We start from the raw sequence: 17,849 nt of genomic DNA on the forward strand, positions 1-17,849 counted from the left end.
CATGTAGATGACTTGTTAGCATTTTCCTACGTTAGCAGTTTAATATGAGTGTAAGATCAATCTGTCATTTTTTCTCTATCTGTCTCGAAAATAAAGTCAGTCAAAGCAGACCTTCAGCTTCAAGTTTGGGCTGTAAGTCATGTCATTTTACAATGAGCTTGATGATTATACAAGTCAGTTACTTTTGCCACTTTTCAGAGATGATGGCTAAAATTTCGATTTTTCTTTCTTATTTTTCATTTTCTTTCCTTACAGGAGCCTCTGCTGTCACAATGAATGCTTGCTGATCTGAAGCTCGCAATGATGACTAATTAATGGATTCTCATCAAATCCTCGTTTTATCGTAGCTATCAGTATTGACATGCTACAACGTTCCGGAAACATGTAAGGAGGCTAGACGAATGGTCGATTCGAAGGAGGGGAACTTGTGCTGCTTTGTCTCAGGACTATCATAGTTTACATCGAACATGTTCAAAACTGCAAATTGCTTTGATATGAATGGTTCTATCGTACATTTAATGGAAGGGTGAACGTGATCGCATTATATTTGCTTTTGTATCGATTTGTTTTAATTGACAAGCATATGATTGCACTTCATCGACGCTATATTTCTGATGGTAATTACCTGGATAAATTATTGGAAAACGTCTTCACGATTATAGGACCTATCGATCTGGACCCCATGCCATTATGATCTTCTCACAATCTCCTTGGATATGGTTTATACCTGTGTTTTTAGTCCTCATCCTAATCGTAACAATCGTCGCAATTTGCATCTGTAAATGGCCTCGTCGTAAGGTCCCGCGTCATGTCGACCCGCGAATCATCCTCAAGGATGTCAATCACGTCGAAGTCATCTCCAACCCCGGCGTCCCCGCGTCGCCGACCATGCCTCGGTTCTCCACCGCTGGCGACGGCCTAATGGTCCGGAAGATCGACCTCACCATCCCACCGGAAGTTCCATCCGTCGATCCGCCGCCGCTCCCGTCGCGGCCGCCGTCGATGGCGGCTGTTCAAAAGAAAGCGTCTTCGAAGAGGCGAAAGAGTAAAAAGAACCAACTGCGCCTCGTAGATGATAATTACCGAGGCCTTGAAGAACCGAACTTCAGTACCATGATACCGGATATCACAATCATGGATGTGGATATATCCGATCATAAGCGGTTCGAGTTCAACTTGGATCCGACCGAATGCGAGAGGGACAAACTTATATTAGATTGATTTTTTTTTGAACCCTCATATTCTCTGGAGCCAATGAATCCTGTGAGTCCTGGATGCGAACTTGGACGAGCGGATATAATAATGACAGTATTGAGAAGACTGGAACAACTTCCGTTTTCTTGTGAATGTATACATAGCGTGTGGATCACGTTAATAATTGTTTTTATATTTCTTCATTGAATGTGAAAGATGTAGTTCATATGGATCAAAATTACACTTCAGAGGAGAAGCTAAATTATTATGGTTTGTTTTCGAGCAAAATAGCCATATCGACTCTGCATTTTGAGTAACGGTCAGAGACACTCCCGAACGGCTGAACATGACTTGTCCTTTATTCTTTGCTCATGATTACGATGCCAACGCACCTTCGGAGTGAGAAAATGTTCAATAGCATTCGAAAAATATTTTATATAAACAATGAACGAAATATATTTGGTATTATACTGTTTTTCTATGACCTTGTAACATCTTGATGGCATTTGAGGGAGAGTCGAGATTATTCGGGAAGAGGACCGCTGCTGAGGTTACTCGAAATCAAGGAGTTTCTGGGCCAGCACCAAAGCTATTCTTTCAATTCAAAGTTCCCTTCCGTATAAAGAGAATTCTGAAAGTATCGTCGTTTCGGTTTGTCCCGATTGAGTCAGCCTGGTTCCGAATAGGTGTGATGATCGATGTAGATCGACCAGTCCTGAAAACGTTTCATGGAAGGACATGTCGGCGACAGACCGACAGTTACCATAGTAACAGTGCTTCTCAGCAAATCAAAACGAAGGAAAGTTGCAATATTTGACAAGATGTCGGATGACAGAAATTGACTCCTGAGGAGTTACAATATGATGCCGATATATTGGATCTGGGGAAATCATGAGTTCAGAACTGGCCATCACGGAACCGTTCCTAATTGCTGATATCGAACATGTCGAAAATGTAATGAATTCTCACTTGGACGTGTGTGAAGTGATTCAATAACCTAAAACCTGGTTCATAACTGAAAAAAGGAAATGTGCAATAAAGTGTTGAATATTAACAGAATGACCCTTAAAGCTTGTTTGACGAAAAAAATAAACTGCTTCTATACCTTTTGGCCAAAATATTGGAAGTAATCATTTTTCGGATCGGGCTGGAACATGGAGTGATTGATACGATTATCATGTTAATTCTGTTGGAATAATTTTTAATTGAATTGCTAATAATATTCGGTCTTTCTGTGTATTTTAACTACATATTACCTATCACATTTTACTAAATTGAGATAAAATGAATAACGTTTGGGTCATTTTGCCCCACCCCTTTTGAAACATGTAACACCGCACCTGACTGTTTTTTCAATGAAGTTTTTGTTTATCTGCATTAAATCAGTCTTTGCTAAAAGTATGGCTCTACAGTGTAATATAATTTCCTAATCTGCTTTACTTTGCTCCCCTACATCAGTGAATCATTACTTTTTAACCTTGTCTTGACCGACACTGCAGATCAAAAGTGTATCAGTGTAATCGGCACAGGCCTAAATCATGCCCACTCTTCCTTATTCAAGTCTTTATTGGTATGCTAATTTCCTTTCACAGCCTGTCTCATCCCATCAGTGTAAAAATGCTATTTAAGTTGAAGATGTAGCTTGAATGTGTTGTTTTCATTTTTAGTAATTTTGTTAAAAGAAATCCCTTGTATTACAAACATTCATTGTTAAAAGATCAAAGACTATAGAAGATTAGTCATTATCATGGCGGGCGATTAAAGTTTAAAGACAAAATACAAATCAAATAAAGACAAACAGTAAACAGGCTTAACAAAATTTTTTGTTCCTAAAATATTAAACGATTGCTTACGATAATTTTGCCCCCTTTGATGAAATTTTTAATATGTAATGCCCATTTTAATTCTGTTATATTCAAATCAATTAATGTTAGGGGGACTTGGCCCTTTGAAATATAACAAAAATGAGTGAATTTTCACTCGATGTTAAATCCCCGATGACTGCTCGACAGCCTCTGATCCAACGAGTTCAATTTTTGACCTAAATCGTTCGACGGCGACCACTCGATTACGACGGCGGCCGCTAGATTACGTCGCCGCCGCGTCGGCCCCCGGACGGCGACCACCCGGGCAGTCGGGCACCGAGCGTATATAGGGCGGCGAGCGAAAAGTAAGTAGGCGCCGCCGGCATTTTAACTCCGCGCTAAACCAGTGGTGCTCGGTGCCCGGGCGATATTGGCTAAAAACTCGCCGTCCGGTCGCGGAGCAGGATAATTTTGGGAGTTGTGAACCTTGGCAATATTTGATTCACTTCCTCCGAGGATTGAATTTGTCAATCGATTTGTTTAGAGAGCAAATTGCAATCTATTCGGAGTAACATGAGTTTTTGTTGGGGTTTATTTTCTCCGATATCAAAACTGTGCATCTTGATTAAATCATGTCTTCCTGAAGTAACTAATTACCTTTAAAACTCGGAAAGGACAGAATTAGAGTCGTGAAAAAGAGGAAATTGAGGAATTGGCTGGTAAAGGTTTATATCAAAGATGATTTGAGTGAGTCCTGATAGAGACGTGAATTACCGCTGTCTCTGGATCGAAATCCATAGATTATGAGAGTTTAAAGCGTCAAAAGGGGGGTAGGCGGAGAGGATCAGGGGTGCAATCTTTACGGAGGGGTGCGGGTTAATACCCCTTCAGATGATTCATGGTAACTTCTCTCTGAATGTCTCTGTCATCGCTGTAATTGGCGGGAAATAAAGTTTACCACGCAATTCTAAGTTCCAGTTCCTAGAATAGTCTGATAATCAGTGCTTTGGATCATTTCAATAGTAAAAACAGACTTAGCACGGACAAGAATATCAACAATTTGAATGATTTTGCTTTTTAATTAGTTGAGTATTGCAAGAGGAGAAGAAGACGAAGAAGGAGGAGGAGGAGGAGAAGAAGAAAAAACAGTAGTAGAAGAAGAAGTAGAGGAAGAAGAGAAAGAAGAAAATGAAGGAGGAGGACAATACTGCGTGGCGGCCATGTTGAAAAAATAGGCCAAAATGAATCGACAGAAATTGTCTCTAAACAATTCAATATTGCCATCAATATGTTCCTCCGCTGCTCCGCACGGTAATACTTTAATCACTCTTATAAGATAAGTGAATGAATCATGATAAAATGTCTTCAGGCCCTTCAAGAATGAATGTTAAGATTGGTCTTACTCTTAATTGGATGTCTAAACCGACAATGAGTCAAGCAATGTAAGCATTCAGTTTTTTTCTGATTTGGTATTGTAACAGCGTCTAAGGCACTGTTACATAGGATGGACATCATTGCAGTCTAGTGTGTACTGGAGGCCTCCGTCGTACGATTTCCTCCAGATGAAGTCTGACGGCCAAAAGTTTATTTTTAATAACGGCGTACAGATTAGGGGGGGGGGGGACTTGGGGGTAATGGACGCCTCAAAAGTTCCATAACCAATAAAAGACCAATAAAAAAAATTAAAAAAAAGTAAAAGAGGGAAAAGGTGTGAAATATTATTTTGTTTTCTGAATATCATGTCAAAATCTATCACGAAATCAAACATTCACGTTTAAAAAAGTTCGCAATTTTTTATGGCTCGATTCATTCACTCGCACCGTTTTAAAAATAATAATTTGCCCCATACGTCATTTATGCCCTCAATCTTTTTGCCAATCACTCCACTGAGTTTGAACATGGCTAAATTTTAAAATGCAAACCAGCTGATGAACGATACGAATAAAAAAAGCCACATTAATGTTTGCACTCGCTTGTTAGACAGTATAACATTTTACAAGGCCAAGGGTTTTATCCAAAGCGGAATCTAACCCAACGGTAATTATTTGTAAAGAATATGAAAAAACAAAACAATTACAAAAACAGGGAAATGGAAGCTTGAAATAAATTCGTCAAGGTTTAAGAAAGCTATGACTTTTTAAAACAAATGAAATGTAATTGAATACTGGTATTTGTTCGCAAGTGAATTTTAATTCGATATTCGTAATTTGTCATTTTCATGAACAGAGATTTTAGTTGATAAGCTTTATAAGAGGGAGAGAATGATGGTTTATTTTCATTTGGTCCAACGCCAATTCGTTCAATTGCAAACTCGTCTACTATCATTTGGTCTACCATCAGTTCGTCCAATAACCACATGGTCTAATTATTGCCATTTCGTGTATTCACCATTTCATCTACTAACCAGTTGGCCCAATAGCAAATTAGTCCATAGACCATTTGGTCTAATTTTATGAATGAAAATAAAACGAATATTAGACCAACTGGTTATGAGACGAAATGGTCATAGACGAACTGGTGATTAGACAAAGTGATGATTGGACCAAATTGTCGTTAGACGAATTGTTGATGGACGGAATGGCATTGAACTAAATGAAGCGGGAAATGAAGGTAGAACATGTGGTGAGTGGACGAATTATCAATTTACCGAGAGTGATGTCTGGTTTCCCTGCATATGATACAATACTCCATTAAATCGTCTGCCACCCCCTCTAGCTTGTCACCCCCCCCCCTCCCCCCCCCCCCCCCCGCCGTCGAATATTTTCTACGACTTTCCGTCCTTTATGTCTTTTGGTACCACAGATAAACCGTTTTGGAGTGTTTTAATTAGGCTACAAGACTTGAACTTGTATTTTGTTCAAATTCTCGTCTCATAATTTTTATAAAAAAGTAGAAAATTGTCATATTACGTCCTTGCCTATATTATAAGCACGATGATTGTCCTATTGCGTTACCTTGACGAGTTGTTCGAGTCGTTGCCAACCAGTTTAGAGCTTTACAATGAGTGTTTATGAATATTTTGCATGATTTTTGTACACTATATATGCTATAAAAAATCATTTGAAAAAAAAGTCGTCCCGGCCCCTTCTACTCACAGTCTCACACACTTTCATACCAGGCTTATTTGCAAAATCGTCTGTTTTCAAAATTATTGCATTGCGGTGTCCTCCGTATTTCAATTTTGAATAAACTTCAAGAGAAGTGACCGGTTTCATGCTGTTATCATTCTATTGAAAACAAAGTGGGTCTCCCATCCCACCCCCCCCCCCTTCACTCTTGGCTGTTTGTGAAATGGTGTCTTTTTTTAAATCGGTGGAGCTGCTATGCCTTCTTTAATGGTTCAACTATGAGAAAGCCGGATTGGGGAGAATGAGAAGAGGGGAAGACACGACTGGTTTTCATCCACTGAGAAAAAAGTGCCCCTTCCCCTCCAATAAATCCACGCATTCATCGTGTTCATGTCTGGGTTATTTGTAAGGTTGTGATATATTATTTAAAATAAGTGCACTGCGCAGGGCTCTCCGTGGCTCAACATGGGTTCAACTTTGACTAACCCGGATAGGGGGAGTATACAAAGAGATGATAGAAATGATCGATTTTCCTGCTGTTAAACAACATCTCAAAGAGACGTGGGACCCCCCCCCCCCCCCTCACTTCCACAGTCCACACATTCATGTCTGGGCTATTTATAAAATCTAGGAACTTCCGATAGATCGTGTCATATTTTGAATCGGTGCACTGTTGTGTCTTCCGCGTCTCAGCCAACACTAGTAAACCGGATATGAAATGTGAAAGCACTGCCCAAGAGCTAGCTAGTCCAGGCTGGTCTGGGCAATAATACAGTCCCACAAAAGAAACTGATTCCCACAGATGATGCATGCCATTTGAAGTAACGATAACAGCTTTAGTCCACCCCAATACAAATTTGATTTGAATAAAAAGAGAAAAATCAAACAAGCACAACACTAAAAATTTCATCAAAATCGGATGTAAAATAAGAATTGACATTTTAAAGTTTCGCTTAATTTCACAAAATAGTTATATGCACATCCTGATTGATATGCAAATGAGGAGACTGATGACATCATCCACTCACTATTTCTTTTGTATTTTATTATATGAAATACAAAATATTCTAATTTTCTCCTCATTGTCAGGGGAAACACTGATTAATTCCTCCCTGAACATGTGGAATAAACATTGTTTAATAATATATGGTTCAGTCAAGTTGGTCCTTATTGTCAAATTTGTAAAAAATGAAATATTGTATAATTCAAAACAATAAAAAACAAAAGATATAGTGAGAGAAGAACATCATTGACTCTCTCATTTGTATATCACTGAGTTGTACATACAACTCTTTTGTGAAAAATAAGCGAAACTTTAATGTCATAACTTTATTATTTTACATCCGATTTTGATGAAATTGTCAGCTTTATGCTAGTTTGATTTTTCTCTATTTAGTCAAATCAACAATTTTCTGGGGTGGAATTGAGCTTTAATTGCATCCGGGGTAGTTACATTGGTGTGGCTGTGGTTGAGCCTAAGGACCCTTGCTGTAGACATACGTATGTCTGCATTCAATTACCCTGTCCATTACACACACAAAGAGAGTCTCAAACGCTGGTAGGGAGTTTTCGCAACCACCACACAGACGCATTCTGGAACCTAGAGAATATATTGTCAAAAGCCCTTCATGACAAAGCAGTCTTTGTCGAAATCAAAACAGCAGTGTGTGTCGTCCGTGACTCTGTACAAACGACATATTTGCAACTTTTCGTCAGCTCCGAATCTTAGGATGGTCTCCTGTCGACAAAGACCTCTCAGCTGTTCATTGTGATTTGACGAGCATTTTCAATAGATTTACTATGTTCTAGAATGTGTCCCGATGCAATTGCAAAAACTCGCCATAATCCTCCTATGGTTAATCACATTCATTCACAGTAGAAGAGGCAGGTGCATTCATAAACCACAAGAGAGGAACGGTAAGTGCTTGATGACACGACATTTACTCCGGCGACAATTGCTCCGGGCTTTACTTCCTCTAAGATATAGGCGTGCAATACGGTTTTATGTTAAGCCTTGGGTTAGAATATACTAGGGTATAATGTTAAACCCAGGATTGCAGTTGGCCATTCCATTAGTGTGTGGACTTAAAAGCAGAGCAATTGTCGCCAGAGAAAATGTCATATCAGTGACTCGCCCACCACCCCCCCCCCCCCCATCTCTCTCTCTCTGTCTGTCTCCCTCTCTCTTTCACATTTACATTTTCTTACACACTTACCCTACCTTTTTTTCTTTCTTTTCATTTTACAGCTCGTTATTTTGAAAGTTCGATAAATTTAGTTTCCACTTTGGCGAGTTGGAGTTGCGAGTCATACGCGAGCTGCGCGAGCTCTAACTCGCCTTAGCTCGCACAAGCTCGCGTGAAATTTACATTTTTCCCTGGAATTTGCTTGAGTGACAAACGACTCAACATCGAGTTCACTACGCTCGTTGTACGAGTGAACCGAGCGCGAAACGAGTCAGGCCGAGCTTAGTATGAGTTGCGGTGACCTTTATACGACTTAAAGCGAGCTATGAACGAGTTATAAAGATTTTGTTACGAGTGATAAGAGTTTCATACGACCTAGGGGTGGGAAATGCACATTTTTGGCACTCAAAGATGGATGCCGGCGGAGGGGGCGTCAACACCAAATCTTAACCGAAGGTTAAGTTTTTGAAATGGCATCATAACTGAGAAAGTATTTGGACCTAGTTCATGAAACTTGACCATAAGGTTTATCAAGCATTACAAAATATTCTTTTCGAGTTTCAGGTCACAAGACCAAGGTCAGAGGTCATTTATGGTCAATGAACGTAGACCATGTTTAGGGAATCAACATCAAAGTCTTAACCTACGGTTAAGTTTTTGAAATGTCATCATAACTTAGAAAATATATGAACCTAGTTCATGAAACGTGGACATAAGGTTATTAAAGTATATAAACATCCTGCTTGAGTTTCAAGTCACATGACTAAGGTCAATTAGGGTCAATGGACTTTGGCCAATTGGGGTATTTGTTAAATTAACATTATAACTTTGAAAGTTTATGAATCTGATTCATGAAACTTGAACATAAGAGTAATCAGGTATCACTAAACATCCTGTGCGGATATCAGGTCACATGTCCAAGGTCAAAGGTCAATGAACTTTAGTGATGTTCGGGTGATCTGTTGAATTACCATCATAACTTTAAAAGTTTATAGATCTGATTCATGAATCTTAGATATAAGAGTAATCAAGTATTCCTGAACATCCTGTGCGAGTTTCAGGTCACATGACGAAGGTCAAAGGTCATTTATGGTCAATAAACTTTGGCCATGTTGGGGGTATTTGTTGAATTACCATCATAACTTTGAAAGCTTATGGATATGATTCATCAACTTGGATATTAGAGTAGTCAAGTATCACCGAACATTTCATGTCAGTTTCAGGTCACATGACCAAAGTCAAAGGTCATTTAAGGTTATTGAACTTTGGCCATTTTGGAGATTAATACTATATTACTGTCATAACTTTCAAAGTTTAGATACAGTTTATAAAATGTGGATATAGGGGTAATCTAGTATCACTGACAAGTCTTAGGTCAAATGATAAAGGTCAAATGTCATTTATTGTAAATGAACATAGTATTGTATCAATGTATGAATGGTGTTTTTGTGAATAATTATTTTACAATAGTTTTCAGAGTCAGCACTACTTCTATATTGGATAGCGTGATGCAGAGGCGCTCCACTTGGACCTTAATTGTCCAGTTTGATGTCTTGTTTTTTTACCTTGGCTCTGCTCGTCATTGACCTCCTCTTCCGTTTCAATTGTCTCTTCCTGCACTTCTTCTACCCTTGTTTGAATGTCATCTTCTTTCGCTGTTTCCCTATCTGAATGGCCACAACTCTTGGATCTTTTGGATCGAGGCATATTTCTCTCCTTATTTGTTGAAAGTTGTAATAATGCAGTGGAAACAGCCTTTTTAAAAGTACGTGTACATTGCGTGGGTCAGTTAAAATGTGCTCTCACTTTAAAATAACTCCTCAAAAAAAGTTTGGAAATCCGACTTTAATCAAAACTCCCTCCTCAGTTTTAGTAAATATCAATTGTTATTAATATCAATGAATAGATCATTTAAGTGTCTTTAAATGATACCCTACATGATATGATTATGGTTCACATGGAGGTGCAGTGCCTTGAAATGTAGGGCAAGGTCAAAAATCAAAATTAAGTTGCAAAGAGACACAGTATTGAAAGTCACTGTTCCTTTGATGAGTGAGTATTTTAAGCGGTTTCTTTTGAGTTTGATCGGTAATCCCGCCTCGGTTTTAGTAAATATCAAGTTGAATTAATATCAATGAATAGATCATTTAAGTGTCTTTAAATGATACCCTACATGATATGATTATGGCTCACATGGAGGTGCAGTGCCTTGAAATGCGGGGCAAGGTCAAAATTCAAAATTTGCAAAATGACACAATATTGAAAGTCACTGTTCTTTTCTTCCATGATGATGAGTGAGATTCTCAGCAATTGTTTTCATGCACCTTAATATCAACATTCAAATGGAATCAAACACACCTCTGCACAAGCAAACACACAACAAACAAACATAAACCACAACAAAACATTATGAAATGAAAAAGCAGGGGTTTGATTTGAATGGATTTTCATCTTTATTGACACAGACAAAAATATCATGTTCTGTATTGACCCTTCATGATTACTTATGCTCGTTTTGCAGCTTTTTACTTGAGACCTCATCCAACACTTATTAATTTTGTTCTTTTTTGATGGCATGATCATAACAAGCATGGGATCATTTAAAAGAGAATCAAATGATCTTTTGAAAGATATCAAATATGCATTGTGTAAAATTCGGAGTCGGGATAAATTAATGGCCAAACTCAGATTTCCAAACTTTTTTGCTCGTTTTGCAGCTTTTCAATTCAGACTTTATCCAACACTTTTGAATCCTGCTCTTTTCGTGATGGCATGATCATAACAAGCATGGTATCATTGTAAAGAAAATTGAATGACCTTTTAAATGATGTCAAATATGCAATGTGTAAATTTTGGAGTTGGGAGAAATTAATGGCCAAACTCAGATTTCAAACTTTTTTTGAGGGGTTTATATGTGGGGAAAATATAGATCACTGGACATTTATCATTCAGCTGGCATGCCTCTGAGCTATTGCAACGCACTCGGAATAAACTCATACGAAACTCGCTGTAACTCGGGGTGCTCGATCTAAAGTCGCGCTAATCTCGTGGGCACCTCCATTTGACTCGTAAAACGATCGCAATGCTCGTATATCGCTCTTGAAAACTCGGAACGCACTCGCGTATACTCAGATGTGGCGAGTTATTACGAGTTATTGTGAGTTTATCTCGAGCTTCTTACGAGTTATTGCGAGTGCTGCGAGTATATAACGAGTTTAGGTGAGTTCAGCACGAGTTACAGCGAGTTAGCAAAATTTTTGAACATGTTCAAAAATTTTGAAACAGCTCACGACTTCAAGGAGAGTTGTCCCGAGCTTGAACGAGCTCCGCCGAGCTCTGCCGAGTTGTCGCGAGTTATCCCGAGTTTCATGGTGAGCTTTATGCGAGTTATCGCGAGTGCCTCATTTTGGCAACTCGCTATAACTCGCCATAACTCGCGATGTTAACTCGCCAAAGTGGAAACCTTGCTTTAACGAACCTCCGGACCAATGCTGCAGAATCTCGAATGAACGAATCTTTTTTTTTTCATTGAAGTATACTATTTGCATGTTGACGTCATCTTTTCCTTAATTAAATAACAAGGGTATGCTCGATCCCTGGTCTCCCTTTTCAATCTATGTTCTTCTTTTTTTTCTCCACATTTCCCCCTTTCCTCTTTACATCTTCCTTTCACCACTTGAACACCTAGCCCCTCCTGCCCCCATCTAGCACCGCCCCTGCATTTGACACTCGTTGGGGGTACGACCCCTTCCCCCGTGAAAATCAACTCGTGACTTTTACCTAACTCAGTCCGGAGTTACAACTTCAGTATGAAACGAAATCAACGGTTCCGGAGATCTGAGCACCTCTTCACGAACGGACGTGTCAATGAAGATCACAAGCACGCTTCTAAAATCCAATCACCCGATTGGTTGAGTGTAGTTTTCCATTGAAAAAATCATTTGAACGGACGCTGCGTGAAAGGCTCCCCTGACCTGTCGCGCCTCCCAGCGGAACGGGCAAGAGACCTAGCTGAAGATCGTTTCCTCAATAGTGTCTGCCCCTCGTAAAGCAGCAATAAAATCAACAAATCATTTCTTCCCAATTAGATTATGGTAGTAGGCCCTATATTTTGGCTATAATGGTTATTATGTAGATACAAATATTTCCCAATTAAACTAAGTAATTACCATAACGTATAGGCCTGGACTTCTCATCTGAATACCAAAATGGCTGAATCTGAATGGTCTTCTATCAATTCAATTCAATTCAATCATGGTTTATTTCGTATAAAAAGAATACATGTTACACAGCCAGAAGGCTGAAGTTAGCATGTTTACAATAAAATGTTCACAAGTCATGGATAAACGCAACAATTATAATTTAAACATGTACTGTAATGTACATAGATAATAAATAATTTTTAAAGAGCAAGTGTACATAAAAATTCATTAAATATAATAAAATAGAATGGAAAAGAAACTATGTAAATACAATATTAAAAGTGATGAATATTAGACAATTATTTATTTATTTATTTTGTTTTATTTATTTTATACTGCAGGGTAGGCCTGTTCAGTTCTTAAAACTGCTTTACAAAGGCGCCCTGCAGTTTAAAATACATGTCAAGATAACTATGAACAACAACAACAACAAACAACATCAAAAATACAAAATACAAAAATATCTAACATCAGAAACAATAATTAACACCAAAATATAGAGTGGGAAGTGACAATTTAAACATACATAGCATTGTAAATCAATGGAATATCATTTCGCTCTTTATCAATTCGTATGAAAGGCTTTAAAAATTCAAATATCAATGGGATTGAAATGGAGACTAAAATGATGGCAAAGATTTTAGTTGACTTCAAGGGTATGAAAGTAGAAATTTATTTAGAATTTAGTAAATCAATGAAATAAGGTATTGCACTTTTTCTAAAACGATCTGTTTTGCATTTTATCTGAGCAAAGTTTGGAACACTTCTTAATGAGATTGAGATATTTTTTATTTTTGGTAGCCAGTTGTTACAGTGAGGATTTTTTAAAAGAGATTTAGCAAACTCCATACACAGTTTTTTTCGTCTTCTTTCAAGACATTCTAATCCACATTTTGTTAGTGCATCTTCATAGTCTATATAATCTGAGCCAAGAATTATTTTTCAAACTCTTTTTTTGTATTTTTTCTAAGTCTTTTACCTGTTTAGCAGTTAGTGCTCCGTTGAATACCGGTACACAATACTCCAATATTGGACGAATATATCCATTGTAAATTTGAACAAGGTCTGACATAGGGAGTTTATATTGTTTGACAAGTCTGAACATATACAATTTTTTGTTACACCTTTTTATAATATCTGAAATTTGTTTATCCCATTTTAAGTTTGACTGAATATAGACACCAAGTATTTTAACAGTTTCTGAATATTGCAGAGAAGTGTCACCAATATGCAATAGATTAGGTAATGGTGGATTTTTAGAAAAAGTAACTCTGATTACATTGCATTTATTCGGATTTAGTTTCATATGAAAATCAGATGACCAGGTAACGAGTGCATTTAGATGACATTGTAATACAGAAGGAGTTTGTATTGAACGATTTTCAACTATAGTAAGATCGTCAACATATTTAAAGTGCGGTAAAGATTCATTCTGACATGCATCATTAAACATGATCAAAAATAGTATCGGGCCTAATTTTGTGCCTTGAGGCACTCCAGCATGATTTTTAATATACGACGACAATACACCCTGATATTTAACAGATTGAAAACGATTTTCTAAAAAACTAACTATCCACTCAATTATGCAAGGTCTTACGTTAAATTCAATTAATTTTCGAATCAGAATATTATGGTCAAGTCTATCGAAGGCTTTGGAAAAGTCTGTGCAAACAATAGTGGATATTGATTTAGATTTTTCACAGTTGTCCAATACACAATGCAATAATTTTACCAAATAATGGGTAGTTGATAGACCTTGTATGTTTCCGTATTGATGAATGTCAATATATTTAGAAATATCTTCCAATAACCATTTCGTAATGAATGATTCTGCAATTTTAGCGAATTGACATGTAAGAGATATAGGTCGAAGTTCTTTAATATTCGGTGGTTGTGACTTAGGAATGGGAACAACCTGACTTCGCTTCCACTGCCAAGGTACTAACCCTTGTTGAAATGATGTATTAAGGATATTGGCAAGAGGATGGCTTAGTTCACAAGCGAATTCACGAATTACACGAGGGGGTAAGTCATCTGTTACACCTGCTTTACTGCATTTTATTTTCTTTAGCATAGAATAAACCTGATAAGGTTGTACTTCTGGGCAAACACAAGGAGAAGGTAAGAAAGCTGGTAAGCAACTTCTATCCAACGGCGCCAAATCTGATGCTATATTAATGAAATGTTTATTAATGGTATCAGCAGTATTCTCTTGACGATCTTTATCATTAGGTTCAACACCAGGTACAGCAATTACGTTAGATGTGTTGTTCTTTTTTGTAATAATCTTGATTTGTTTATACCAGTCTGCTGGATTTGTTGATTTAAGATGAGATACACGTGTGTTATAATAACGTTTTTTTGCACTTTTTATCATTCTATTTACTTTATTTCTGAGACTACGCCTCAGAGGTTTGTTATTCTTCTCAAAAGCTTTTTCTCTTTCAATTATGATTGCTTTTATCTGTGGTGTCATCCAAGGTTTGTCATTATCCTTTATCTTAATTTTCTTAGTCGGTAATAATTCATCCAGCTTTGATAGAGTAGTTAGAATAAGAAGAGAATATTTTTCGGAAGGATCGTGTAGCTGTAACATATCATCCCAAGCATATTGAGTGATCCATTGACCGTATAAACGCAAACCACTGTCTGGGAGAGGGCGGGCAAGTTTTATTTTTTATTTTCTTTCTTGAGCGTGCCAAACTATATCAATTGGTCTTATAGTAGTACACAGTTATGGTCACTTTTTCCAAGAGGTGATGTGACACTAACAGGTAAGTAAAACTTATCACAATTCATTACAATTTTGTCAAGTATATTATTATCTCTTGTTGGAATATTTACAACCTGATGAAAGTTATCATTATTCAAAATTGGTTCAGTATCAAGGTCATTCATGTCACCCATCACAAAAATGCCAGCATCAGGATGTTTTGTAAGATTACAGTAAGAACATCATCAATTGTAGAAATAATATGATCAATATATTCCTGCCCATATGGACTACGTGGTGGAAAGTACAATACACATACGACAATACGTGATATTTCACGAGGTAATAATCGTGGTCGTACACAGACCCACAAAGCCTCTACATTATCAGGTACCAAAACAGGAATAATACTAGGATTAAAAATATCTTTAACGTATAAAGCCACTCCTCCTCCTTTTCTTCCACTCCTTGGCTTTGAAAATAAAGTATAACCATGTAAACTCAAACAATCCATAGGAGTTGATTCATCAATCCATGTTTCCGTCAAAGCAAGAATATCAACTTTGTTTATATTAGCAACAATGTCAATTTCATCAAGTTTATTATTGATCGATCGTACATTTGACAGAAAAAAGCGTGGTAAGTCAAAATGATGATTTTTGTCAATCAGTACTGTAATCTGTTTAAGATTGTTTATGTCTCTATTTCTCGTCTTAAAATGTCGGGTATACTTTCTTTGTTGAACCAAAACTGGTATAGGGTATTCAAAAACATCATGTTGTGACGTTGACAATATACTGTGCTTCCAATTTAAGTTCCTAGCCCTTCTCTTACGACCTATAGATCCACGATGAGTTTTCGGTTTGATCCAGTTGCCATTGGCCTACACTAGACTTGGTCTAATATACACTAATGGGGTGTTGCAAGAAACTTGCAATTGATCGCAAGTCAATTTAAGGTCCCCAAATCAATTAAAAATCATGTATTTCATTGGAAATTTGCAACTGATTGAGAGTCTGCTTCTCGCATCAGCAAATATAAATTCATTTGCTTCATTTAAAATTGATCTATCATTTCTAAAAATGAATTTGAAATTTTGCAATCGATCGCAAATATTTTCTTGCAACACCTCCATAATCTAATTAATGTGTTGTTAATTACCACTTCGTGTACTTTCTACCTTATCAAATGAAAATTTGTTTCAAAAGCATTTCATCCAACCAAATAAGCCTTATAAGATAACCCAAATAAGACTTATGGAGCATTGCAAGAAACTTGCTATCAATCGCAAGTCTATTTTTGTTTCCCGAAATCAAGCACATGCCGTGCAATTAATTGCAAATTTGCGATTGATTGCTAATCTGCTACATCAAACAAGGAGTGTAATCTGATTAGCTAAAGTTAAAAGTGATCAATCAACTGTAATATTGCAACAGAATATTGGCAATTGATCGCAAATGTTTTCTTGCAACACCCCATAGTCTACGTCTGATATACGCAAAGGGTTAGGGCTAGGATTGGACAAATTTATATAGCATAAACCAGAGGCGTCGATCCTGGGGGGGGCAGGGGGGCGATCGCCCCACCAATGAAAATATTGGGGGGGGCAAACATATCATTTTGCCCCCCCCCCCCCATAATTCTGGATATGCATAAAAAAAACAAGATTGTAATGTTCAGCAAGCGAGATTGAGATACACAACTCGTTCTTTATTTAAAATCGTGCTCAAAATGTCCGCTTTTCAGATTGGAATATAAAAATTTTCAGCTCGCGCTTCGCGCTCGCATCATTTCTGTAGCAAAAACCCATACTTTTCATGATTAAATTGGTGAATGTAAATGTCCCATTTTCAGTTCTAAGCCTCAAAAGAACTGCTTCAATTTGCAATCATCTTTTCTTGGATATATAGCTTGTTCTTTATCAAAAACGTCCAGTAAACTGTCATTTTTTCAGATCGAAATATCAAAATTTTCAGCTCGCGCTTCGCGCTCGCATCTATTCTCTTTTAGATACAAATCTTAATCATTGGTACCAAAAATGCTTAGAATATCAAGTTTTCAGCTCAGAATATAAAGAAATTTGAGCTCACTCTCGGCACTCGTACTATCTGTGTAGTGAGATACGTGTCTGTGTCTCATGAGTCATACATATATATAGATATATACATATATATATATATATATATATATATATATATATATATATATATATATATATATATATATATATATGTGTGTGTGTGTGTGTGTGTGTGTATATATAATATATATATATATATATGTATGTGTGTGTGTGTGTGTGTGGGTGGGTGTTTTGTACGATCGAGCGCCTTTGGAACGTTAATGATTTCGCCCCCCCAATCTGAAAAATGGATCGACGCCCCTGGCATAAACTGGAAATTGGGTAAAATGGTAAAAATTTGCTAATTAGCTTTTAGACCAAATGATTAGTAGACGAAATGAATGTAAACGAAGTAGGATTAAACAATTTCCGACACTGGAAATTGGGTAAAATGGTAAAAATTTGCTAATTAGCTTTTAGACCAAATGATTAGTAGACGAAATGAATGTAAACGAAGTAGGATTAAACAATTTCCGACACTGGAAAGAACATCGTGTTCCACAGTGTATGCCACAGTCTGTTCACAGTGTGGAACACAATGTGAAATCACCTTCAC

General features: G+C 37.3%; 1 protein-coding gene across 1 annotated transcript; it reads left to right on the forward strand.

Moving 5' to 3' along the window:
• Positions 1 to 603: 603 nt before the first annotated feature.
• Positions 604 to 1,317, forward strand: LOC129279846 (uncharacterized). Its single transcript, XM_054915904.2, has one exon. It carries the CDS (start codon positions 691 to 693, stop codon positions 1,219 to 1,221), a length of 531 nt encoding a protein of 176 aa, XP_054771879.1. The 5' UTR covers positions 604 to 690; the 3' UTR covers positions 1,222 to 1,317.
• Positions 1,318 to 17,849: the final 16,532 nt, after the last annotated feature.

The sequence above is a fragment of the Lytechinus pictus genome, chromosome 17, assembly GCF_037042905.1.
Source record: "Lytechinus pictus isolate F3 Inbred chromosome 17, Lp3.0, whole genome shotgun sequence".
Classification (NCBI taxonomy): domain Eukaryota; kingdom Metazoa; phylum Echinodermata; class Echinoidea; order Temnopleuroida; family Toxopneustidae; genus Lytechinus; species Lytechinus pictus.